The 27,813-nt window shown below is 44.2% G+C and overlaps 1 protein-coding gene across 1 annotated transcript; it reads right to left on the bottom strand.

Annotated features, from left to right (window-relative positions):
* Positions 1 to 92: 92 nt before the first annotated feature.
* EHHADH (enoyl-CoA hydratase and 3-hydroxyacyl CoA dehydrogenase) lies at positions 93 to 27,813 on the bottom strand. The gene is made up of 7 exons (XM_055724125.1): positions 27,675 to 27,813; positions 19,598 to 19,701; positions 18,679 to 18,851; positions 17,186 to 17,297; positions 16,767 to 16,871; positions 10,264 to 10,605; positions 93 to 2,524 (listed from the first exon to the last, which is right to left on the bottom strand). The coding sequence occupies exons 1-7, from the start codon at positions 27,746 to 27,748 to the stop codon at positions 1,254 to 1,256; spliced, it is 2,181 nt and encodes a 726-aa protein (XP_055580100.1). The 5' UTR covers positions 27,749 to 27,813; the 3' UTR covers positions 93 to 1,253.

Genomic DNA, 27,813 nt, shown 5'->3' with positions numbered 1-27,813 from the left:
ATTCTAGCATGCAGAGAAGGGATTGAGAAAAAACAAAGAACAAGCACATTTTCTTTTTTCTGCTATCCCATATGATACCATATAATCTGCCATTAGATAATCAAAGCAGTTTTATTAAAATAAAAAGTAAAACTTAAGACATCCAATGTCCCTGAGAAGGAAACCCAGACCAACCTATTCCCTACACCAGACCAGAAGATACAATCACTAGACACAAGAAATGGGAGACTTTGGCCCAGAGCATCAAGCCTGGAGCAGGTTTGGTTCGCTCTCCCCTGCTCTGCTCTCTTCTAGAGATCTGCCACCTCCCTGCCTGCCTGTAGCTATGTTCCTGCCTGCACACATGCACTTCTCACTGTGCCCTCTGCTCGTCTGAAAACCCACTAAGTGCCAGTTTCAATCTAGTCAATTAGAGCATGTTGAGCCCCAAGACCTGGTAGCAGGCAAGGTAGGGGGTGTGACGGCGACACCCCCCCACACTTCATGATACCAGAAGATGTTTCTACTTGGACAAAGCTGGGTGGGGATAATGGTAACGGAGGATAGCGTCTGGATGCAGAAGGCCAGTCATGAGCCAGCACTGCAGGGCAGGTTAGTCAGGTGGATGTATTTGTAGCTTTTGTGTCACTCATTAGAATCTTCTCTGCAGCAGGGAGGAGGGGCAGTACCAGCCCTGCCCCCCGCTGTCTGCTCATACCTGCCCTCTCCAATTCATTTGACTTTACCTCTGAAAGGTGCTGCACCCCTTGTGCCACCCCTCCCGAGTAGCAGGAAGGGAGCAGGCTCCAGCTGGCCGTCTTCGGGAGGGCCAGGGAGCCCAGTGGAGGTGGGCTGCACAGGAAAAGCCTGAACAAACTGGGAAATAGATTTTAAGGCAGGTCTGGTAGATCCAGCTGGTCTTGAGTGAATTGTGATCATCTCTCTGTTGGCCCCCACCATGATTTCCTTTGTGGGCTGTGGATGCTGCTCCTCCCTCCCACAAAGACAGACTGGAAGAGAAGTACAGCTGTGAAGATCTGAAGGCAGAGGTGATGGCCTTACACAGCAATGAGCAAAGGCGGCAGGCAAGGCTGGTGCTGGGAAGGAAGGGTGGTGATGGAAGTGGTTACTTGCAGCAAGGGGGGGACTGAGATTCATCATCAGCCAAAGTTATTCTCTGCAAAGGAAAGTCAGTGAGGAAAAGACAGCGCAATTACAGCATCTGTTTCATGAAATCAGCCTCCATTAAATGTATATAGCAGGCATCGGCGCAATCACAGCTTGTTGCTTGGCTGGCTGAGGTAGGACATCCACTCTTTGAGGGGCGGGTTCCCCATAGCTACCAGCTTTTTCAGAAAGGCACGGGGCTGTAGCCCCGGAACATCAGGGTGGGCCTCGGAGTATTTCTGCAGTTTAGCCAGAACACGAGGGAGCCCAACGGTGGAAGCATAGAACATGGGGCCACCCCTGTGCTTTGGCCACCCATAGCCATTGATGTAAATTACATCCAGGTGTTCTGGGCCTGATGCTATTCCCTCAGCCAGGATGTCAAACCCTTCGTTGATGAGGGAAAACAAGCACCGCTCCAGGATTTCCTCCTGATCTATAAGGCGGGTCTTGATGCGATGGGTGTCTCTGTACTGGGACAGAAAGCTGTGAAGCCATGGATCTGGCTTGGCTGTCCTGCCCCCAGCCTTCTCGTACTGGTACCATCCTTTCCCAGCTTTCTGGCCGAACCTGCCATTCTCACACAGAAGATCCGGCAGCGGACTGTAGCGATGGCCGTGCCGCTGGCGGGCTGGTGTTCCTGCAGGTAGCGAGGCCCCAGTGAGACCCTGCCCCTTTCGAGACCTCCAGCCCACATCCAGCCCAGCAAGATCAGACATTCGGAAAGGTCCTATCTTAAACCCAAAATCTTCAAGAACCTGATCTACTGCTTCTGGTCTGCTTCCTTCCTCTACAAGGAAAACTGCCTGTTGTACATATGGAAACATCATTCGATTCCCAACAAACCCAAAACAATTCCCTACCACCACTCCGACTTTTTTCAGTGCTTTGGCTAGCTGCATAGCAGTGGCAATGGCAGTGGCAGATGTGTGATGGCCATAGATTATTTCCAGTAGCCTCATCACATGAGCAGGGGCGAAAAAGTGTGTGCCAATGACCTGCTGCGGGTGGCTCGTGGCAGAAGCTATTTCATCGATGTCCAGGGCTGATGTGTTTGTACACAGAAAGGCCCCTGGCTTGCAGATTCTTGATAGCTTGTGGAATATTTCCTTCTTTAGTGCCATGTTCTCAAACACAGCTTCAATGACTAGATCTACATCACACAACACATCAAAGTCCACAGTGAACTGGAGACGTGCAGGGTTATGAAAATCCAGAGTCTGGGCACCCGGCTCCATTTTCATAGCCTCACGTTCCAAAAGGAGCATCACAGCTTTTCTTCCCGTGCTCAGATAATCCAGATCCTGCTCCAGGGCTACCACAGGTATGTTGGCTTTAACCAGAGAAGTCACAATGCCTCGGCCCATTGTTCCCAGCCCTAGGGATAAAAGTGAGACAGAATCAGAGACTATGAATAAAAAATGTTACAATTAATCACTTGATGGTAGCATTTCCTTTGTATCTGCAGGATAAAAAGTGGAAGCCTATGCAAAACGAGTGGTGCACAGACAGAAAAAAAGAACTGAAGACTGGGAAAAAGGAACTGAATTTCCTTTTTCAGTGAGCCTAAATGTTTGAAAAGCAGTAGCATAAAGGCAAGTTAATGTCCTCTCAAGCTTGCAAAATACCAGACCATGTCTTCTCCCTGCAAAATTTTATACCTACAGAAACCAGCATCACTTAAGAGTTAGAACATGGAGCTCAAAGACAGGAGATCCGAGTTTCAGCTTCAACCCTGTTACCAACTTCTAGCCGGCAGTTTCACAAGCAAGCTTCACCCTGAGGATACCAGTGCCTCTCTCTTCCTGTGAGATGGTCCTTTATGGGACTCACAGAATATTAGTGTAAGCAACAACACGTCACTCAGAGATTTTGACACCAGCAAAGCTCAGACAATTGGTTTCTCCCTCCTTCCAAGCTTCCTCTTCATCTCCCTCCTCTTCTCCCTCTGCACTTCACTGCGTAATCTTTGAAGCAAAGAAAATTCAGCTGCTATTTCTGTAAAGACTCTAGGACACTGATCTGCTCTAAACTTTACTTTGTCTCTAATGTCTTGTCTGTCTCTCACTGTCAGGTCAAACACAATGAAGCTAACACAGTGTTCTTAATCCAGATTTCAACATCTTCTATCTCCTTTTCAATCACTCTGGATCACCACACAGTGGCCTTTTGCTTGCTGTTTGCTCTTTATATCAGGCACCTCTGCCCACTGGGAACTGTTTAAGTCCTCCAACACAGGCCATGCCTAACTTCTGAAGATTCTCGAAGACACAGTCTTCCTTGTCTAAACACACAGTTAAAGCACTTGCTCAGGATTCCTGTAACTGAGCATCCATTCAAGCTGTATTTTTTTTCCCCAAGATCCGTAAATGCACTACTACCAGCTCATGCCCCCAGGAATATCAGTGTAGAGACTATTGGCTTGATCCCTTCCCTCCTTCTGAGCCCTTCCACCAGCTCTGCCCTCTATTACATTAAATGAAGCTGCACGCTTACACTTCCCTGGGATACACAACCCCACAGTACTTATCCTGCTCTCCCCGATGGAGGCTTTTCAGACTAAGTTAATACAAACCAGTAAGAGAAAGCCAGGACAATTTTACCAGCTTTAGAAGTGTGAAGCACTGAATGGGAGGATTATTAATATCCTAAATAAAGCAACAATCAAAGTACAGGTTTGTTATAATTCTGTAAAAATGATTTTTTTTTAATCCCAGTTTTACAAATGAAAGTCAGCTGAACAAATAAACAGCAACAAGGGGATTAAAAAATTTGTCTAAAGCAGCTTTGTAAAGAAAAGCTGAAATCATGTTATCATTTAAACAAGTTCCAACAACCAAGTTCAAATAAGGCAGTATGTTTTTTCCTGCAAGCTACAGACCCTTGGTTTAGTTCTATCCACCCTCAGCTTGTGTACACACAAGACATTTAAAACATTCCATGCTTAGCCACAAGAAGATAGTTTTTACAGGCATCACTATCTGGCAGCCTGCTTATATACCCCTACGCTCCCAAGCAAATGCTCTAGTTCCTTTCTAGGAAATTAGATTTGCTACTTCATAATCAAATACTACTAAAAACTAATCTGAAAATAAAACTAGAATAACATTAATCAGTTCTTAGTATTTCAGTGTCCATGGTTTGCTGCCTGAAAAACCCCAAACACAAATAGCTCCTCCCAGTGTGCTCAGTACTCAGAGCCTTGGATGTGGGAGCAGGTATGGTCAGAGACAGTTTCCCCCCGTCTTTGGTGAGCTACACAAACTGCTTTCTTCTTGGACAGTGCAGGACGGTAACTCAGCACCTCCTGTATACCCACCAAGCCCAGCCCCGTCTTTACGCCTCTCTTTAGACATCAAGCTGAAGCGTTTGCAGTTCAACATGGCTCCCTCTTGAAGTCTCTTCTTTCCCAGGATGGAGTCCTGGGGGTTCTCCCTAGAATTTCCAAGCTCTACTAAAGAAATAACATGCACATCCTGAGCCTTATTAACTCCTGTGCCTCTCAGTTTTGGCCTCATGACTGAAATCTTAGCAGCTCTCTTGCCACATGAACACACCGCTTCTTCCTAAACCAAAACCTCTTCCACGAGCAGTGCTTCTCCAGCCCTCTTTCCAAGGGAATTTCTGCAGTGCTGTTAGCCAATTCCCCTGTTTGCCTTCATCCACATATAGTATGAGTACCCCCATCTCGGTTTTAGCCATCCCATGATAGACAGGCCTACACACTTGTAGCACTTCACTTTCTAGGCCATGGGAGTAGGCTTATAGATAAGATATGAGCTTGCCAAGCTTGTTTCTGACCTAGAAAAGCTGTCTCTCAACTTACTTCGTAACTCTTCAGTGGCCTGTATGAAATGATGTTCAATGAAGCTGGCAGAGACAGTAATGAAAGCCCCGAGGGTTTTGTTACGTTAGAGCTCGCATAGCATGACTCCCCTGGAAATATTTGCTAAAACTGGGCTGTAAAACTAAGGAGAGATTTGGCTGTCTAGCAGGGGAAGAAGAATTTTTGATGACTCCTCTTTTCAATAAAGCTGAATGATCTTGGGGAAGAGTATGTTAAAGCAGAAAGAAATGGAAGGGAATCATTGGGCTTTACATGCGTAGAAGGCTGTAGAAGAAAGAGAAAGAGAAATGTCACATGCTCAGCTCAGCTCACACAGACAAAAACACAGCTAGGAACTACTCCAGAATTTCTAATGTGTTCTGTTTTCTTCCTCAATAGTGATCTCACTTCCCAAAAACCATGAAAAAAATCCCGTATTCTTATCTTCCATGCTGGGGACAGTTTTCAGACCTGTGTTACCACCTGTAATGCCCAATGTGTATCTTTCAAAAGGGGACTGAAATCTGCTTCAGGAGAAAGAACTCTAGCCATCTTGCTTCTGGTCTTTTGTTGTGAAATATAGCTTTGACACAGAAATAAAAATACACTCGAACCCATGTAATTTCAGGCCAAACATGGATATGACAAATCCATTTGTTGGGCAAGCTGAGTGAATAATGACTGTTAATTATTGATCTGTCACATGAGGTACTTAGAATATGAAAAACCATGCAAAATTAACTGAAGGACTTTAAAAACAAATTTCAAAGCAAATGAACTCAAAATATGTATGAAGTAACTCATGTACAGTCACACACACTAGAGAAACACAGATGAGTGGAAAATAATTCTGAACTATTATGAATACTTGGCCTTTAAACTGCCAGGCAATGGAAATAATACTTTATAGATTGGTAAAAATATGCAAAGACTGTTCCAGTTCCCTGTTAAAAAACAACAACGAGCAATTGGTGGTGGCAGACTGCTGCAGACTGGAGCTGCTGCTTTCTCTGTTTCAGGGTATTAATTTGAAGCAGAAATAATGTGATACTCGAGGCAAGCAGGGAGCTCTGGGAAGACTGCAGAAGGGACAGAGAAGAGCTCTTTTTTTGCATGACGAGGAACCAGAGAAAGTGGAGGGAGACGGGAGCCAAGAGTTCAGAACAAGCAGAAACAGATGAAATAGGTGACACTGCATGTGGCTGAAGACAGTCAAGGACAGCTAGGCCAAAAGCAGGAGGGATCCCACATGGCTGGGTGTTACCCACTTAACAGTCTTTCAGCGAGCAAACTGCAGACAAATGCAGCTGGTGGGAAGCCAGGAATGCAGAGGAATGGTTGCAGTTCACCAGCAATGCTATCTATCAAGCATGCCCACAAAAATGATAGATCAGCCTTGATGTTGAATCTACATTAAGACATGGTCAGCAAGAGACGTGCCAGCTCCCTTCAACAAGTTCCTGCTAATATTGGACAGACAGGGGAGCCACAAAGCAAGGCTCCGCTAGCATTCATGGCACTGCTTCCATACCCTAAGGATCCTCTGTCCCTTTGGAAGAGGTACTGAAGGAAGAGGAAGTCAGCGTGATCTTCTCAGTTGCTTCCCATCATGCAGTGATAAAAGATGTAAGCAGCAGCATACTGCAACATGATGTCCGTGTGTGGAACAGCACAGCACTGTCTATTGGAAAAGGGGGTCTGTGTGATTTCTGACCAGCCAAAATGGACACAACTTCTTGCTCTGACTGCCCTCCTCTCTGCAGTGAAAACAGAGAGGCCCTGGACCACCCAGGTAGACTTGATACTTACATGGATGAATAGCCCTATTTTAAAAGGTGTCAGTCCCTCAAAAATCACCCCTAAGATTTTGATTTCTAGTGCTGCAAGCAAGAATGTTCCTAAGACAAGAATGTGAAATTGTGAGCTACTGTACAGCACGGTACTGGCTGCAGAATGACTTTTTGCTACAGCAGCCTGAAAGAAATACAATTGTGTTGCCATATTCTATGCCTGTCTCTAATGGACTCACAATTTCACTGACATCAAAAGGCAAAATAGGAGACGAACCTTCCAGAGGAAGGAGAAAAACCACAGTGGGGTGGCGGAAAGAAATGATGGAAAGCAGTGATACTTCATACGGTGTGGATTCAGAGTTAAAAGGAGGTGATCAATCACCCCAAAATAGGAGATGTCACTTACCAAATGAAGTATAACGTGAACAAGTAGCATAAACAAAGCAAGCCGTAACTGCAGGCTGTGGGGGCTGTATTGGTAGCAGCAGTGATCCAGAAAAGGCACTAGGAGGCTGGGCAAGTGTCAAGGCCCCGAGTGCGCTGATAAGCTTTAATGACCTTGACCAGCTACAGCTGGAGCTTCCACCCACATGCACTGCCCATGAGCCTTGAAGCCCATGGCCTTCAGACCTGGGTCTTCAGTTCCTTTCTAAGCTATGCTGGAGGAGTTCTGCTGTCTTACCGTGGCTGTGCCAGGCTATGGACACTGTTGATCCAGACCTCAGCCTGCAGACTGGCTTCCCAGCTTTACCTCAGACCTGCACCATCACGTGAACTTTGCTTTATCATCTGTACTTCTAGAAGATGCTGGCCATGATCTCTCTCTGGGTCTGCCCTGCTCGCCTTGCTCAGGTGGTAAACAATTGATACAGCAGTGGGTTGTGCTGCCATCCAGAGGGAGAAAGGGGTTGACAGGAACTTTACGAAATTCAGCAAGGGGAAGTGCTGTCCTGCACCTGGGGAGGAATAGCCCTATGCACCAGTATCTGCTGGGGCTGACTGGCTGGAAAGCAGCTCTGCAGAAAAGGATCTGGGGGTCCTAGTGGACACCAAGTTGGCTATGAGCAACACTATGACCTTTGTGGCAAAGGCAGCTAATGGTACGAGCCCTCTGGGCTGCATTAGGAGGAGTCTTGCGGGCAGGTTGAGGGAGGCCATCCTTCCCCTCTGCTTAGCACTGGTGAGACCGCGCCTGGAGGACTATGTTCAGTCCTGGGCTCCCCAGTACAAGGGTGATATGGAGCTGTAAGTGAGTTCAGTGAAGGGCCAATAAGACGATTATGGGACTGGAGTATGTCTCATGAGGAAAGGCTGAGAGAGCTTTAACTCCACCCTAGAGAAGGCTGGGGGGGAGTCTCGCCAATATATTAAAATATCTGAGGGGAAGGTGTCAAGAAGATGGAGCCAGACTCTTTTCAGTGACCCCGGTAACAGGACCAGAGGCAACGGGCACAAACTGAAACATGTGAGGTTCCATCTGAACGTAAGAAACCACTTTTTTTTACTGTGGGGGTGACTGAGGGCTGGCACAGGTTGCCCAGGGAGGTTGTAGGGTTTTCATACTTGGAGATATCAAAAGCTGTCTGGACATGGTCCTGGGCAACAGGCTCTAGGTGACCCTGTTGGAGCAGGGGGGACGGACAAGATGATGTTCAGAGGTCCCTTCCAGCATCAAAGGTTCTGTGGGTCTGTCCCCATGGGAGGTGTTATTGCCATTGGCTCCTCATCACTGCAGTGCGGCTGCTCCCTGCCAGTGCATAATTAACAGAATGTGTTGAACATGGCTAATACGAAAGTTGCCTGTTACCTTGAGCATACTAAGTAGGAGCAAGGAAGAAACATCTTGGTATCTGGTCTTAACGCAATTGTTCTTGGAATACTGTTCCCACACCAGTTATGCATGCTTTATGAAGTGTTGAAAATGAAGTGTTGAAAAATCAGGGGAAGTTCACAGTCGTGAAAATGACCAGTGTGACAGATCGTGCTCTGCTGCAAAAGTATCTAAGTGCTTAGTTTGTTCATTCTGCAAAAAGTCTGGGTTAACTTGGGCATTGTCTGTAACCAGCTACGCAAACACTGAAATGTGGGGGTAGAGGCTGGAGCAATCAGAATTCAGAACCCTGTCTGGAGATGAGGCGCAAATACTTAATCCAATGGATGGCGAGATGCAGCCCAGCCAGTTCAGTTTGGAAATAAGATACGAATTGTTTCTACTATAAACTTTCAAACAGAGATTGCTTTTATCTTTAGAATTCCCTCTAGGTCAGTTACAGCACCAAAATAGGCAGATCAGATCTAAACAGCCCTTCTGGCTAAACTGTCACTGCAATTGGAACTTTGCAAGTGTATTATTCTGGCGTGGTTTATCAGTATGTAGCAAATAATGCCCATTCTAGTTACCTGATCATTCCTATAAAACTTCAACACAAGCCTTTCCTGCCAAAAAACATACTGCAGGACTGACCTGTCTGGGACTGCACGTGTCCAAAGTACTGTGCTTTTCAAATCACATGATAAACTTGGCAATAATTAATGCCTTTTTACCTGAAAGCTATTAACAGCCACGGATTTTCCTCACAAGGTTTGTGGACCAATGTTTAAAAACTGTTTTCATTGAAAATATGGCGTGGCAGCTAATGAAGAGAAGGGAACTTCCAAAAAAAAAGTCTTTCTATGGCCTGCAATGAGTTTTCAGACAGTTCATGCTGCAGAGTGTAAGAGGCCTGAGAAGTACCCAGGAAAAAGCAGTGCTGACCTGGTGAGCTTTCTCTGAAACAGAATGGATGTTTTCAGGCTGCTCCATTACTTGTCTAACCATTTTTTGAGTGCTACTTTCAACAGGGAGAGCTGAAAGATACTTTTTTTTTTTTTTTTTTAAACCTCAGCAGTGCATCAAAGGTTTTATTTAAATTGCTCTTATAAAAAATTAATGAAGGCATTATCTTGCTGGGCTACAAAATGGCAGGAGTGGATCCCAGTGAGATGAAATCTTCTTAAAATACAGCTGTCAAAACATTTCTGTATTAATATATCCCTCAGTAACTCTGTGCGCATGCACTTGCAGTACAGAACCAGACCAGGAGGAGGAGAATTTCATGCAAACCTGCTTATAATATGGAACAAAGCCAGGACTCAACACAGCAGTATTTAAAAGCGAACAGACTGCTTATGGTCCACAGATTAAGCTGCCTCTGAAGTGAGAAGCAGCTATTCTTCCAAAGAAAGAGGTAGCATCAGGTAACAGTCTAGTGGGATGTGATTTGCCATCTGAATTTATGAGCTCACCAATGCAGTGACAACTTCCCTCCTTGCATGTCTCCTGTGGGTGTGGAGTATCTTCACCTGTGATGGGTATCAGTGACTTTGGCCAGTGACTGCTAGGGAATCTCACTTCAGCCTTCTGCCACCAGTAAAGCCCAGTTACTCTCATCCCACTCCCTTTCAGCTCTGCTGTTAGCTGTGCAGTCAGCAACCACACCAGCTTTTTCATTCCCTTACCTATCACAGCTGCTTTGCGGATGGGCTGAGGGGAAGCACTTTTCCATGAAGCTCCACTGGGTGTTGTCCACTTCTGTGTTGCTCTCTCTGCGAAGAAAGCATACTGCAGTGCTTGGGCCTGGCCTGAAGTCAGCAGGACATTGAACAGCTCTCGCTCCTTCCGGACTCCATCTACAAAAGGCTGCTCTGTGGCAGCTTTGACTGCCTGGAAGCACAGCTCTGGAGCCAAGCACCCATGGGCCTGTTTCTTCACCTTCACAAGAGCCTTGCTGAGAAATGCTTCCATGTTGGGTAGTTTTGGGATTGGCTTCAGGCTGAGCCTGCGAGGTCCCAGTGGCTGGCCTGGGGGTAGAAAAACAGTTACAGAACAAAGCACGCACATCTGGAAGACTACAGATTTTCACCCCTTTCTACAGAGACTGGGAAGGCAGTCTACCTCTTTTTCTTGTAAGCTCACTGTATTAGGGCTTGCACGGCACAGTGATCTGGGTCTAGAACTAAAGTGTCCAACATTTCTCTTTAGCTTTCTGTTTGCTCTGACAATTAACATTTTTCAAGTCCCTTCTCAGACTTCAAAAAAGCAAAATTTCAATTTCAAAGTAATTATCTCCTTTTTCTCAGCCACACAAGTTCCAGCTGCCACATTCATATGGCTCTTTCTGCAAGCTTCAGTACTAAAGTTTTCTTCCAGCATTGTTTACTACTCAGTGCCTGGTCAACCTGGCTAGCCAGATGCATTCCAGCCAGGGTCCTGACCCAGGCATTTATAAAAGACTGGGAAATACACCTTGGCTTCAATTGCTCCCTGGCAGCAGGAATCCCTCTCTTTACTTTGGGACTAAGCAAGAGGACAGTTCACCCAGCATGTCTTGGGAAGCAAATGAATAATAAAAGGAGAGTTCATGCTTCTGTGTCAGCACGGGGTGAATCAAGCAGCCACACAAATATGTGAAGCTCATTACAGACAGAGGTTGCTATGGCGATACCTAGAAATTATTTTAATTGAGAGAAGTTAGTTACATTTCAGATGCCAAAATCCTCTCCATCCTCTTCAGAAGTACAAACCTTGGCACCTGCTAGGAGATCTCTGATCTGCCCATACTCAGGCTGTTCCTATGCTCTTAATGGCAGCTTCCCTCACTAAAGACCGTGCAGGAACAAGATCAGAAATTCAGGATGTATCCCCTTAATATTCCAACATTTTTGCAAAATGCAAAAAACCCTTTTATCATCATAGCCACGTCCTGATCGTTAACTAACTGTGTAGCAGTGTTCCTGCACTGACTGCTGCGGTGTAGTTCCCAGACGCACCTAGGACTGCCACCAAAGAAGGGTGGTGGGTGGGACCCCTCTAATGAGAACCTTATGCTGAGAAGCTCTCTGGTATACAGTCTCGTTGCCCTAACTTCTCTTATACGAGCTCTGCCACAGAAGCACGCTTCCTTCAGAGGTGGTATATTGCATGCAGCTCCCCTTTTTTCTTCCTGTTGCCTGAGTTAGGAAAGTGCCAGTGCATCAGCAGAAGACTCAGGAGCAGGAAATCATACACGGGATGCTGAAGAGCGGGAATAATGGCAGCACTGCAATCATGGCTGCCCAAAGAACATGTCCTGTCTCTAGGTCTTCCTCCAAGACTGAGCAATGTTTAAGTTTCCAGGGCAAGTTAAGATACTGATTTCCTGAAATAATGGTCTTCAGAGCTCAGGCTTTTTAATTAAGCCTTTTAGAGAGCACAAAAAGATGAACGCTCACTGTGTAAGTAGCTTCCCTTATAATCAGAGTTCATAAAAATGTTTTCACATTGACAGTGAATATAGTCTGTATCTGCCAGTACTGCAGGATATAGTCAGGATAATGTTCCTTTTTTTTTAGAATCCTTTGTTTCTCCTGTAAATCTATGTTTCTAACCCAGAAATGCTCTCTATCCCCAGTCCTTTATTTAGGACTTAAGTAGTGGGTTTCATTTCATCACAAGAGGAAACCTCAGGTTTGTCCCAGAAAGCAGATCTGATGGCTGGAAGGTCACTTAAGACTAGGCAGATCCAGGGCCTTCATAAGACATCTCTGAAATGGAAAGGACTGGTAAAAAAGGAGTACTACTGGGAGCCTTTAAGCTTTGTCTTCAGATAGCAAATAGTACTTGTAAGCACAACTACTGATAGGGGACATAAGACAGTTCCTCAGAGTAAGAGAGACAAGTAACTCTCTTCAGGGTCCTGTAGCAAAACTTATTTAGCTGCAAGCTAAATAGGTTTTGCTAAGTATTTCTGCTGCATCTCCATGTAATGTCTTTGCGTCTGCAATGCTACTAGGAATCAAGGGCATATTTATGAACAGGAAAAAAATTATCTGATTCCAAACCTGGGAAGAAGATATCATTGTGGGACACCTGCCGCTTAATTTCTGAAATCAAAGCAGTAGGAACATGATGAACAGTATCAGACATCAGTGCTGCAGGGAAAAGTGTCATCCGTGCACAGAAGCCAGCAGAGATACCTGCATTGTTTTACTAGGGTTTTTAGTCCAGTTGGCACAAAGGGCAGATCGAGTCTGTAACATTCCTGGCAGCAAAACCAACATGTAAGCATGAAGTATCAAATATTGTGCTATTTAAAGGAAAAACAAAATAAATCATCCCAGAGTTGCAAACCCTCGGGATATTACAGGACTCGATATGCAAAAGGCAGGGCTAGCCTAACAGTCTTCCTGGTGCTATGAGCTGCTTGTGAATTTTTGAGAAACAAAGCTGAAACGGGCCCCCTGCTCCTCAGGCTTGCCTGAGACAAGTCCAGTCTGTCAGACCTTTCACAAACTCGGGTTGCGTCAAAGGGGCACTCTGCTAGACCTTCTGCCTAAAGGAGACGGCAGCCAGAATTGTGAGCCCTGGAGAGATTGAAATGTCTTTTATTGTACATCTTCCCAGAGATGATGCACTAAAGGCCCTTGCAACTATAACTGAAAGCCTTTCTCCAGCAGTCTCCATTTAAAGCGTGCAATTACCTAGCAGCAGTATCTGCTACTCCTTTGGGTCTTATGAGACTCAGAAGAAACACGTGCTTCCTCCACAGTTACTCCTAGTGGCTTACAGTCAGAAGCTCATAATCATCTTTCCACGCAGAGTTTAATACCTGGGGGGCCTGAGCTAGTCTAAACAGAACTGATTTTCCTGGGGTCTTCAGTGCAAGCCATTGACACTTCTGTGTTACGATACATTAAGATAATAATGGTCAATCAGTAGATGTTGTCAGAAAGCAAGGGATGATTATATATGAAGAGAGAGCTTCAAAGAAGTCTGCTGTGCAGAGGATCAGCAGCCGTGTTCTCCTCCAGCTGAGGAAGACTACAGCAGGCCAGCAAGAGGTGGCCAGTATAAGCTGCAGGCTACTGCCTACCACAAGCAATTCCAGCAATTTTTCAATTTTGTGTTGCCATCAGGTGGACACATTATGTAATGCAGCTTCGAATCAGTGCAGTGATTCTCAAGCACATTTACTGAAAGAACATTCTCCTTGTCTCCAAGGCTTTAGCTCCTGTCTATTTCTTCTAAAAAATGCCTTCAAAAGTGAAGACATTTTCTTTCACCTGAAGAGGCCAGTTTACCCAAAGAAGGTGAGGAACATACACTCACTTCCTATCTGCAATATATAATTACTGGTTTTCAATGAAAAATTAAACTTAGAATCAGTAGTTGTTTCTGTATTCCTACAACCACTTATTCAGGACTGTTTCAGAACTCCTTTTGAAGGTGTTCTTCGTTAAGAACAATCCATAAAAATGTATGGGTGAAGATGTCTTCCCAGCATACCTAGCATAAAGGTAGCTCGGTCAACTGCATATCGAAACAATAAGCAAGGACCTTTGTTTCACTAAGGCCAGCCATTTGAGACTGATCTTGCCATGAGATTCCACAGCTCCAGCACTGAGAAAGCTTTAGAAGAAAATAATTTCTGAAGATTCTTTGAGACTTACTTTGCAGTACAGCCTTCCCATGAATAGAAATTCCACCAGTGACAAAACTAGTTATTTAGCCAAACTGCTGCGTAAGAAGGCAGCAGTTGTTAGCCTCATGTTGTTTGTTTTTTTTTTTAAATCTCATCAGAAACAAAACGCTGCATGCCATCCAAAGACAATGGACTTCTGTGATGGATTTTTTTGTGCAATTCTGCTTCTGGTTTTATAAAGATTTTCTGAAAAATGTTAACTGAAAACAGATCCCAATATGAACAAAAACCAGACCAGCTATGCAAGACTGCCATCTCTTCTGCAGCCCTGAGTTAGTGCTTGATGTAGAGAAATAAAAGTGCTGGTTTGCCTTTGTGTGGCAGCGGAATTATATTAACTTTAGGCAAAGGCCAAAGTCAGGAACAACTCAAAAGGAACATATGGACTCTGGGTACACCATTCTTTCAAATTACCAGGTAACCTGAGGCTAAATCGTGCATCAGAACTTTTCATGGTCTTCTGCAAGGTTTAATGAGAAATTTTCCAAGCAGGAAAGAAAAAAAGATTAGCTGACTTGCCAGTATTTTCACTGTTAAAGCACATGCTTTAAATGCCAATAAAGCTCTTGGAAAGATTAAAGTCCTGTTGGAGTTGGTATATAGTGTGATGTGAAACACCTTCAATGACATTACTCATTTTTACTGGAGTAACTCAAACCCGCAATAAACAGATAGAAAATCTACCAGCAATAATGAGTAAGACTGGGAGAGGTTACCTGCTGAACATCCAGCTAGAATCCTAGTATGCTTGTATGATTCTCAAAAAAATTTTTCTTGGTAGGGACAATTTCCAGTGAAGATGGAGTTACAGAAGAGGAATTTGCCACTAGTGGTAGCGGACGCAAGTTTCAGAAAGCAAGCTACACCAAGGAACAGTGTTCTCACTTCATTCCTGAGGTTCTCCTCTAAGGTCAAGCTGACTTTCACACTTGTCAACCACTGCACAATGGCTTATTCTGTCACAGAATAAGCAAGCGTATAAATATCTAAATTGCACCCAATTTCACATAGTATTTGTTGAAATCCAGAATGCTTGCTGGTTTGCCAGTTCTAGCAACATACCTATTACTTGTTTATGATACACTGCTCCTGCCATCAGTAGTGGTATAGATCTTATGCAGGGCATCACTTAAGAAGCCCAGCGGGTACATCAAAGGGAACGCTGTTTCTTGGGTTAATTTGCCTAGAAGAATAGTAATAGTTCACTGCTCTCCCAACAGATGGAGAAACAGAGTTCTCAATCAAAACTGACAAAATCAGTGAACCGAAGTATTTTTGTTTTTCTTAGAAGCAATAGTGAAATACATCACCCATGTCTTTCTAAAGATTTATATTTAAATAGTCTGATTACATATACGGAAAGAGAAAAGAGGACTGCCTGTCATCAATTCTGCACTAAAAATGAAGCTCAAAAGTATCATAAGATGAATACAGTGAGAAGGAAGGGCATCTCTTACAGAAAACCTGGCCAGAGAACACCCTTTTGCACCTATCTGGTAAATCTCAAGTTGTAGGGAAGTATATAAGATACTGATCTTTAAGAATAGCCCATTCACTGAACTATCTTAAAAACATGGTGCACTGTCTTCTAGAACAAAGCTAAGTCTGCTTCAGCTCCTAGAACAGAAGTACTCCTACAGAGAAGAAAGGGCTTGTTTGTAGTGAGGAGAACTGCAGGGGCAAAAGCACACCCCCCAGCTTGGAAAAGCATTCCCTATAAAGCCCATGTGATCAAAGCAGAAAGGGGTTTTGCATCCTTGCATGCATCTCACTGGGACAGAGCTCCAGAGTAAATCCTGATGGAAGTGAATGGTCTGTTTCCAAAAGTACAAGGAGGTTAGTAGTGGAAAAATATCCTGTTTTCTCTCAAGGCAATACTCCTCATGCTGCACAAGGAATGTTCCTCTTCCTGTGTTAGTTCCAGTGAATTTGATTTTGTTATTTCTAAAGTATGTGTAGGGAAAGTCTCTCCACATCCCTCCCATTTCCGCAGGCCATTTTCTTACACAGCAGCTAAAAGGTTAGGGGCAGAGTCACTTACAGGCTCACAATCAACAAGCTGGGCTAAGGATGTGCCAGCCTCTGCACTAGAGGGAGAAAGTTATTTTTGATCAGCCATTATCGATGGTGCAACCAGAGTACATGCAATACCAGCTGGGATCCAAAGCTATATATGGAAAGAGCACATACTCCCCAAAATCAGCAGAATGCAGCAGCCCAGAGAAGCATATGAGTTTGGATACATAATTAAGAAGCAGGAGGACTTAATATGTAACTGTTCTCCAAAACCTCACTTGAATTTCTGCAGCTCTGCAGCATCTGATTTTTTCACTTCAGACAACAGAAGTGAAATTCTTCTGCAATTAATTCTATCTTACATGGATGCCAAAACTCAATGAATGGAGCATATAAATGGAACAAACTGGTGGGCTTTGTTCTGACTCTCTTCAGCCCTGAAACATCACCCATTATTTCTTGGCATTGCTACAATTCTTTCCTCACCAATCACTTTGTTTGCCAAGCGAATTGCTGCCTCAACTGTGTTTTCTTCCACAACTTCATCAACCAAGCCCAACTTCAGTGCTTCAGTTGCTGGAATGTGCTTTCCTGTGATAAAAAGAGAAATAAGACTACACTGGGGCATGATGAGCAATTTCATTCTTTTCCATCTGATCAAATGACTTGTGTTGACATGGCTTCAAATATGAGGCATGCTTGTTATCAGGTACATAAAATGGTTAACTACATGCCTCAGAAGCACCTATGTCCCTTTCTTAGCCCATCATCAGTGGAAGCAAGCTGAATTCCAACCCAAGCCAGCTACACAGGTAAAAGAAATTCATGTTTCTTAGACTAAGCTGGTGGTAAGACTCGGTACCATATTCCTGTATACGGAGCAAGGCCAAAGCACAGTACTTGACCTGTAGTGATTATATCCAGAGCAGCTGGTACCCCAATCAGTCTGGGTAGTCGCTGAGTGCCTTCAGCACCTGGAAGTAACCCAATGGTGACCTCTGGAAAACCCATCTGTGCCTAAAATGAAGTCAAATTCAAAACCAAACCTGATTAGAAAGAATGATAATTACAAACTGAGCAGAATAAAGACAAGCAGACGTAATTCACCCGTTGCTACTCTAGGAAGCATAGAAACTTCATCCTTACTTTTTGCCACGTAAGACATTTAAGTCAAAAGCCCACTCAAGCATTTCAAGAACTTGAGTACAAATGAACAGGAAAAACATCACTTTCAGTGGGTGATGTATGCTAGCACAGCACTGGAGGAGAGCTGTGGGGCCAACAGCATCCCCCAGACTGACACATGTATAAACTAATTCTATCAAGCAGTTGTTACTAAATGCTGCAGGGCACTGTGACTTAACTGTTACCTCCCTATTCTAAGTCTTGGAAGTTCAGTAAAAGAAAATTGGTACTGAACTCTTCCCTAATCTTCCTTCAAATGGCTCTTGGTGCACTTGACATTTAGCAGGGTTACGGCAGAGAAGCCAGGGGCAGCAGGAAAGGGAGTCTTGTCTTCTTTTAAAAATCTGTATGGATTTTGTTGCCTCATTTAAAAAAAAATCAGTTTGCACATTTCCCATTGAGCTCTTAAGAGATATGAAGTCACTTTAAGACCACTACTTATGGCACCCACCTTAGGTGGCATATAGGGTGATGTAGAATACCTCTTTATGCAGTTACAGCAACCCACATTGTCATGGAGAAACAGTGATTCATGCTGCAAAAGTGAGGGGATGGCCCTATCAGTGAAGAGTCCCTGTAAGGAGACCAGGTACTGCTAAAAGGTAGTTCAGCTTTCCTGAATCTTTAAGGGAATTCAAGAAAAAAAACCCAGATGACTCCTTAAAAGACTCTTAAAGCTATCTTTTGGTCAGACTGCTCCTTGAGGACCCAGAGCTCATGGGAAATTAAACCATAAATGCTCCATGCTAGCTGAGTTTCAACTACCTATTGAAACTAGGTCACTAGCAGAAAATTCACAGGGCTGGGGAAAAAGGGGAAAAAAAGAGAGAAAGTCACGGCATGAGCCAGTAAAATACAGCCACCTACATGAGAATATAGACAATGACTACTGAGAACTAGGGCAAATTAACACTCCATTACTGAAATTTGTATGCAGCCATCTATTTTACTGGTTACAAATCAATTTTATATTTAGAAATTACTTGAAATTACTTGTTTAGTATGACTTATGAAAGCATGTCAAGGATGGTATGGTAGGTGAAGAATGTCTAGACACACAGACTTGTATCCTATAGCTATAAAGCCTTCTTTCTCTGGTCAGATGATCCCAGGAGATGCATGCTGTCCTACTGCTGTTCAGGAGCAGTCTCCCGCCCTGTCCATGGCCATATGTACATGGCTCCTGGCCACTCTAGTTTGCAGTGTGTGTTACCTTCACATGTGCAATCCGATAGTGACAGCCAAGTGCCACCTCCAGGCCTCCTCCTAAGGCAACACCTTCAATGGCAGCCACCACAGGCTTCTCGCTTCTTTCTATGAGAGAGACAATGGGGCCCAAGGCAATACCACGTGTCTTTGGAGAAGAAAACCCTTGAATGTCAGCTCCTGAGTTAGCAAAAAGAGATCGACAGGAATTAGTGGGCAAGGCAGTGATTGGAATAATTCTTCCCTCTGTGCCACTGAACATAGCTGCTCACAGATGATCAAGTCCTTGCAGAGCATGCTGCTGGCAGGAGAATGGTTAACAGGAATCAACCCCTTTTGGGACCATCTTCAAGAAACCTTTGCTCCTTGAGCCTATTCAGAGAGCTCAGGGGAAGGTTATGAACAAAAATACATAGTAACTGTAATGATCATGCAGTTGCTACAGAAATTTGCACACATCCTTGGTGTAATAAAAAAAAAAGTTGTGTCTAGAATAGTTAAATGGAACTTACTACTAACAAGCAATGTACAGCTCCATAGAAATTCCCTAGCTTCCCAGGTTTCTACAACTAGCAATCTGTTATTACCACCGCTGCCCAACCCTGGGTACATTTCATATACTAGACCAGCTGACAGTCCAGAGATTTTAAACAAACAAAGCTATGGAGAGTAAGGAGGCACCAGCACGTTAGGGGATGAGCAGCTGTCCCTCATTTCAGCATGAACATACCAGCTTATTTCTGGCCTGGACAGTCCAGCTCGTCATGTGCTCCATGTCAGTTGTGGCACAGCAGAATAGAAAAACCCACTGTCTTGTGGCCATTTCCAGCCAAATCAGCAGTGTTGTGAGGCAGAGAATCTTCAGATGTGTGGGTGGACAGAATTTCCTCTTTTTCTCAGGCTGTGTTGGATGAAAAAGGTCTTACCTGCACTGAATTTCCCATTTTCACCACAAATCGTAACAGCTTTCACTGAAGGATCTGCATGTGCTCTCTTCAGTCCATTTTCTAACTCCTGGAGAACAGTCAAACTGGAATAAATTAAGAGATTCAGTGAGTAAAAATCAACTACATTACCCTTCCAAGAGGTCTGTGTTATAAACACCAGGTGTCCCAGGGAAAATGTGCAATGTGTCCAAGGAGGTCTCTCCCCTAGTTTGCCTTCTGCCACAGCCTCTCTGGGTGAATCCTTTTATTAGTCTCCCCCTTAATTCAAGGGCAAGCACCAAACTCCAACACGCTTGTGACTGCTGCTCTGTCATTCACTTCCTGGAGAGTCAGCTTCTGGCTATGACTTTGCTGTTTCCAAAGCAAGCAGCACAGGGAAATGTTCTTTTGAAAATGTCTTTATGAATTAAGCATTCAGATTTTCAGGAAAACAGTTTAGCATAATTTAAAAGTAATTAATGCTAAACCCCTGACAATCTAAGAACTTTTTTAATAGAAAGGAGCTCCAGGGATAAAAAGCTGTCTTTCAAACACCTGACACATGGTTGATGCTGTACTAACAATTATAATGCTCTCACCTTGCAAAGATCTGTATACAGGTCCAGACTTAAACCCATGTAGGATCCTATCAAACTGAATTTGGGCCTAAAACACTACACAGAATGTCTTCTTTCGTGTCATCTGAACACATTTCCACAGACACAAGCAGTAAATGTGGCCAGCAATGAATTAAGAAAGAACTTCAAAATTAAACAGTGGAAGTATAAATAGCATTTTTACAAATCAGATATTTAAAAAAATCTGACCTGACTGTATGCCCACTTTGCATTTGAAGCTTAAATTATATAAAGATGTTAATTTATATAAGCGTGTGTGTATGGATGGATATGGAGAGTATAGTCTGTTTTAGAAGACAGTGACAATAAAGAAGATGGTAGGTAAAAATAGAAGCATTAACATCTAACGCATTATTAATAGAAATATTAACACAAAAGGTGTGTATACATAATTTACATACTAAAATATATTCATATGCACACGTTTGTAAATATATAAGTGCATATACAGTTTGTAAGAAAGACTTTTCTGTGTGCATACACACTACATATGTAGATACGCCTCTGCTTTAGAACACTGAGCCACAAGCAGTTGGAGGCTGGAGGAATACTCAGAGAAGTATCGCACGTGCTCGCCCAGTCCTTTATAAATACAGCTTCTGTTCCCAGACCTTCCCCAAACTGTAAGCCCCGTTTCACATGTAAGCTTGGTGGCTGATGAAGTGGGAGCAGAACTTTGTTGATGCCTAGTTGAGAGGAGTGTGGATTAAAAAGAACTGACAGAAAGGCTTGATGCATACTCAGTTTGTGCACATTTTTCAGTGTATTTGAGGGTATTTAATCTAAAAAGGAAGCTTGTCAAAAACTATATAATTTATGTGCAGTGCTTCTAGGCGTGTCCAGGGTGAGTGATCACGTATTTATAGAAGCTTGCAGCATTGAAGTGGAAATCCATAGACTGAAAAGGAAAAAAAACGTGGGGAGCCCAAGAATTTTCCTGTAAGTCAGGTGTGCAAAGTCCTGCCAGCCAATCTCTGCATATTCCTCTTTCAAAATCAGAAATTAAGAGAAGGTTAATTTTATATATTTATATATATATATATAAAAATATAAATATTAGCAAAGTCTGTTAATCAGGGGGCTCTCTAGGGGGGTCTCCAGGGCCTGCTGTATCCTGGATAGGGCCACGCTACACAGAAGGATCAGTGGGAGCCCTGAGACCTGGCAACCAGAGCGTGAGAGAAGTGTTATTTTTGGAGAGAGAACAGCGGTTATGTACCAATTGCCTCACCCAGACATCAAAGACAGCTCTGAAATCTGGTGTTAGTAATGGTTCTGAAAGCTGAAAATTAAAATGAAAATAATTTGCCCATGACAAAGAAAAACTATTACGTGACTTGGTAAAGGTCCTTCCAGTGCAGCAGAATACGAAAGCCTTTCCAATGTAAAAAAATGGTTTCATATTCTGTGGGAAAAAATACATATTAAAACCTGAGTTTTTTTTATCTCACTCCCTTTAGAAAACCAAGTGCTGTGGCTGCTGCTATTTGAGGAGGACCCACGGGCTGCGCCCAATGCTCGTTGCTCTTAGAGGTCTGATTTTGGATCAGTAGAGAGCCAGGCCACAGAAATACCAAACTCACCGAGCAGCTGGAAGATTAAAGGGAAAACCGTTATGAAATGTCCTTACACTTTACAAATCATGGTGCAAAGAGGGTGAAAAAGTATGTACTGGGATTCCAAACAAATGTTAGATTACTGACTTGGAAATATTGTATAGAAAAATGCCACAATTCTCTCAGGAACAGAGAAGAAGCAAAGCACTTCAGTGTCTGTTGCAGACACATGATCAGCAGATGCAAAATGCCCATACAAAAGGTCTATCTGCATTAAATGGAAAAGTTCAGGATTTTATGTCAGAAATTAGTTACAAGCCCTTAGCACTTACAACAACATACTCCTACCAGAAGAAAAATTAGTCGTCAAGGCTGCCACAAAATAACAGTTCAATACCTACATGACCTGTATTAACCCAACAGAACTATTTTTGCCAGAGAATAACCTGACCCTGTACTTGCATAAATATTTCTTCTCCCTCCATACAACTTTTTCCAAGTGGAATTTTTTTTGTGGGACAAAAAGGAAGAAACATCAGACTTTTTGCAGTTTCTTGTTCTCTGAAGATGGAGCAATACGTTTGCCTCAGGATATGTCACAGTCCAACACACAGGCTGCACTGCTTTGTACCTCACTTTATAACTGGTACTAAAAGATGTACTTTTTGATGAAAGCGTCATAGTAAAATGTATGACAGTAAAACTATGAAAATACTCAAGAGTATCACAGCTTCGAACAGCTACAGCATGAACGAAACAAAAAGTCACCATAATTTGCGTAAGTATTTCAGTACTGTGACAGCATCATTCATTTACCAGTAACAATGCAAAAATTCACTCCGTGCATTCCAATCAACGATTAATCCACGCTATGTAGTCAGCTCCACCATGTATACTATTTTGACTGCAAGAAAAATTATTCTTCCAAGATGATTCATTATAACAGGTTTCAGAAACACACAGCAGGTGCTGTTAAAGAACATGTGTGCACCAGGGTAAGAGAACATCCTTGTAGGTGACCACATAGGGTTATTTTTGTTTTCCATAAAACTCATTGCAGTCATGATGTGCTGGATTTGTAACAAGGTTTTATCATTTATCTCAATAATTTCAGAACTTAGTGAGGGTTTGTGAGCGTGACCTTCTTTCATTTAAAAAAAGCCAAAAAACACAACTTAGAGGCATCCTGAAAATTTTCTTAGCCACCTTTAAAGAAGTGAGATTCTAATCCAACAGTAGAAAATGCTGTTTATGGGAAACATGCAGGACTGGTCCTTTACCCTTGCACTGCCCCCAGCATCCACAATCCCTGCATTGGGGGTGCTGCTATGTATGTCTACACACATTCTTTTTAGCATCCCTTACACACCTGCTGTCCCTGAATTTGCCTAATCCCTTTCTGGTTCTGCTGATCCATCTGCCTCCACAGGCTCCTGTGGCAGCAAGCTCTGCATTATCTGTTTTAAAACAATGTCCTACTAGTTTAATCAAATGCCCCTAGTTCAACTGCTGTAGGATTTGGTAAAGGGTTATGCCTTTAATTTATTTGCTTTCTTTATGATTTTGTAAACCTTGACCTTATTCTCCCACAGACTTTTCCTCTCCAAACTGATGACACTCAGCTTTGTCAGTCCGCTTTCTTAACGCAGTGCACCATCCATTGGATTATTTCTGTTGTCCCTTTCTGGATTGTCCTTTTATCCTTCTGCAAATGCAAAATCCAGAACTACACATAACAATTAAAATGTTTTATATTGCAGAAAAGGGATGCCCTCTGCTCTGTTCTCAACTTACAACCTGACAGTACCCAATATTTTGTGGGCTTTTTGGGCTGTCCCAGCACACTGAGCTGTTGATTTCACAGAACTGTCAAAGGTAAGGATCTCTTCCTTGAGCTGCAACTGCCAGTTTTGAGCTTGGCATCCTGTAAGCTTGACCTGGGTTGTATTTTTTATTTAAAGACCTTTTTGCTACTGTTTTTTAGCATGCCTTGATCCACTCTTTATATTTTTTTAGTCTTAATTTCCAGTTTACATCTCTCCTGTCATGCTTTATTGGCTTTCTTGTTCTCTTCATTTGGCTAAGTTTCCCACTTCTTAAAAAAATCAAACTTTCCCCTTAGCCTTCTTAGCTTTCTCATCAAGACATGCAGGGCTTTTACTGGATCACTTGCTGGCTGAACAGTTTACCTGGGCTTCTAATAAATTTAAAAAAACAAAAATCCCAAACCCAAACAACAATCCAGCAGCCTCCGCCCTTGTTGCAGTCTTCTTGTCTTTCGGATAGATTCTTGCACCGTTTTTTGTTGGAACTAACTGCTGAGTATTTAAAGCAGTCATTATTACTATACTATTATTATTATTATTATTATTATTATTAATGATAATAATAATAATTCCCTTCTTAAAATTGAGTACTCATGTGCTGGATTTACCTGGTCTGCTCTCTCTTGCCTCGGTGGCAGATCCAGCTGTGTAGTTGTTACTGTCACACAGCAGCTAATACAGCTTGAACAGAGTCATGCACGTAAATTAAGGCCAAATCCAGAACGGCATCCTTTCTGTAGGGTTTTAGAATAGTTGTTTAAGGAAGACAGGAGATAATTATAGCATCCCAGAAATTTTTTTCTGCATCTCATCCTGATGAGGTGCTGATCCAGTCCAACACAGGTAATCACGCTCTCCCTTCATTGGTAGCTATCTGAAGTTGCAGCTTCTCTAATCTCCTTTGCATTTTGATTGTTAGGCTGATTGGGGGTCAGAAGGACAATCCCATCAGCCAGGAAGAGCCTTTTCCAATCATTACTGTTAGGCTGTTATCCTTTATATAATCCCACACGCACACTCCCCTACTCCATGTCCTACCCTACCATCCCTGGGGCTTTTCTGCACTTGTCAGCTCAAATGCTGAAATTCTCTTCCACATCTTTCTTAATTTTCACTGCCAGTAGCCTGCCTTTGCTTATAAGGTGTGGCTGGTCCTTTCTCTTACAAATCTTGTCTGCTCCCCAAAACCTCCCAGTTCTTTGTATATCTAAATCTCTTCCCTCTGTGTCATGGACTGATAAATACAGATCTCTGAATAGTAAACTTCTGCAAACCAGGAAAGAAAACCCCAAACAAATCAAATTTGGCACACGCCACTTCTGCTGGTGGGAAGATTGGCTTAAAGGGGAATCTGTGTGGGAACCAAATTTGCAGCCAGAATCACAGGTCAGCCTATATTCCTCAGGAAAGCACTGCCTGGGAGGTACTTGCACAGCAGTGGATGGCGTCAGACAGGAGAAAGTAAATTCCTACCCACCAGTGGCTTCTAAAGTGCTAATGGCCAGTGCGATGGCCTGGGAGCTGAGGAAATGGTGAGGCTGGAACAGAGCAGCAAAAACTCACCAGTCTTTTAAAAAGCATCTGTGCCTGCTGTGAAATTAAATTTTCAGAATTGCAGGACATGGCTTGTGTCTGTAACTTTCACGGCCTGCTATTGCCTATGTAGTCAAACATTTCTAACAGCAATCACAAACCTGCTCCCCTACGACCCAGCATACATAGTATGCAGAAGCAGAAGGAACACAGAAGGATCAGAGTACACTCTACCTTTCCCAGCTATAGCCAGGTCACAGCTAAAAACCACCCAATGGCAAGTATGTGATAATTATGGATCCCTTCTAAAACAGGCATTATTACCCTGGCATGCAATCAAAGGCCACAGGCATGTCTTAAGTTATAGATTCATGGGAGCTTAACTAATTTAAATCCATGCTGTGCCACTTCCCATCCTTCTCCACTTAACTCCTAGTCTGTCTCTTGTGCCAGCAGTGCTCTTTGTGCAATTGCACAAGGAGCTGACACAGAGAGTGAGGCTGGCTGAAAAACAAAGCCAAACCAACCAGCTGGTGTTTGGTCACATTTGCACCCTGAGCTGGTTTTCTGCCAGTCACAGGAGCACCCATGCTAGCAGAGCAGAAGCTGTGAGGAACCATGGCCAGGATCACAGCAGTCCCATCTTAGGTTGTGTTACGGTGCTACGGAGCTCGTCACAAGGGAATGAGCCTGCTCGGATCTCTGAGGGTCCTTTGTGCTGTGGGGCTGTCCGTGCACAGGAGCTTGGCCAGCACAATACACCTGTGGGGGAGTGAGGATACAGCACTCAAAGGAGACAGCCTTTTTAATGGATCTAAAGTCTACCAGGGTCTTCCTTCTCCCTCCTGGGGCTGGGGGACGGGACCTCGACCGCACCGTCTGTTACCCTCGGTTTGTCAGAACTGCGCCCTGCTGTGAGGGCACTGAGGGCAGAGTAAACGGGTAGAGAGGCAGGGCCTGTCCTGAAGAGGCTGTTGTGCAAGTGCATGCAGTTGTGGTTCTGAAGGCAGAAGGCAACTTTGGGTTTTCTCAAGGACTTCTCAAAAGAGGCAGAGTTAAGGTTCCTTAAGGACGTATCTTTAGCTCTGCATTTTGTACTTTTCATGGTAAGGATGGGAAGTTTACTGCAGGCATAGCCTGGAAGTTTTATTAGGCTGGCCTTCGGCACAGGAGGTCTGAGGGATGTCTTGCACCCTACAGTTCTGGGAGTCATCTAATCTCATCAAGTCACTCCAAGTTTGTTTTCTCATAATTGTCTGGGCATGTGAAAACGATCTTACTCCACTTTTAAACGTGTTGCAACAAAAGAGTGAGCACTGCCAGTTACTGCAGAGCTGCAGTTTGCCTTACAGTATATAGTTTGCTACAGAAAAGCAGCATGTTGCATTTCCTATTCATGTTCTTACTTGTCTCTTTCAGCCTCTTTTTTAACAAACTTCTGATTTACAAGTCGAGCATAACTGTAGTGGGTCTGTCAGGCTTGTGAACACACATTGAATAGACACTGGTCACTGTCACAGAACAGCTCTTAAACTACAGCTGCTTGAAAAGGGTCTGTGTGCTACTCAGAACTGAAGGAACTAAAATACACACCTTACAATAAATTATGTAAAGCCAAAAAGCACGTATATCCTTTTCAAGACACATGAAAAACTAAAATTTCAGAGGCTCCCACAGACTGGCATTTGACTTTGTTTTTCACTGGCTCATCTTTTGAGCTCGCCTGGGGCCTTTTTTGACCAAGATCAGTATTTAAAGGTCAATCCCTTAATCATTTTTAAAAGGCAAATGGACTGCCTTCACTTCTGACGGCCCCTGGCTGTGGTTTAATCCCAGTGCCAGCTCCGCTTGCTGAGCCACGTCTGCCACGCACACAGCCCTTTGCCCTGGCCCCAGCGCTCGCCTGGCTGGCACGGGGACAGGGACAGGGACAGGCATGTCCCGCTGGACGGGCAGCTAAAGCAGCAGCACATCTGAGGGGAAAAGCTAGTTTCCACCTGCGAGATCTGCAGGAACCCCCGGTGCGGCAGCTGAACTGGCGCTGCCTGCAATCCCTTGCTGGAAGCGTCAGCTCGATGTTTTATGACTGGAAGGTGATGAGAAACACCTCAAGTTTTTAATCAGCTTTCAGGGGAGATGGCAGAAAGTACAAAGCGCCTGACAGCTCTCCCGCGAGACCACTCCATTGTAATATATGGATAACTTACAATCCAGAAATTATAATAAAGAGCAGAAGTCATGGAAAAGTTCAGCATGTTTCTCGCGAGGGGAGATCTAAGCGCTCTCCGAAGGGGCGGATCGGGCTGAGGTGGGTGCCCCGGCGGTGCTGGGCGAAGCCCCCGCTGAGGCTCTCAGGGGCCGCCCGCCCCGCGGCCAGGAGGGGCCTCACACGGGCACGGAGCGGGGGGACTGAGGTGAAAGGGGGGGGAATGGGGCAGTCCCCCACCCCGCTCACCGAGGAGGGCGAGCGCCAGGGAGCGCGCGGGGGCGGCCGCCACACGAAATGGCGGGTGCCCGCCGTTACCTCAGCGCGTTGACCGGCGGGTTGCGGAGCCGGATGACGGCCACGGCGGCGGCGCCCCTCGCGTACTGCGCCATGCCGAGCGCCCGCCGCTGTCCCCGCCGCCCCGGCCCCGGGCCCGCCCGCAGCCCGGCCCTGGCGG

Source organism: Falco cherrug, chromosome 11 (assembly GCF_023634085.1).
Source record: "Falco cherrug isolate bFalChe1 chromosome 11, bFalChe1.pri, whole genome shotgun sequence".
In the NCBI taxonomy this organism is placed as follows: Eukaryota; Metazoa; Chordata; class Aves; order Falconiformes; family Falconidae; genus Falco; species Falco cherrug.
Note: the sequence above shows the minus strand (reverse complement) of the source record. Positions and strands in the feature narration are given on the sequence as shown.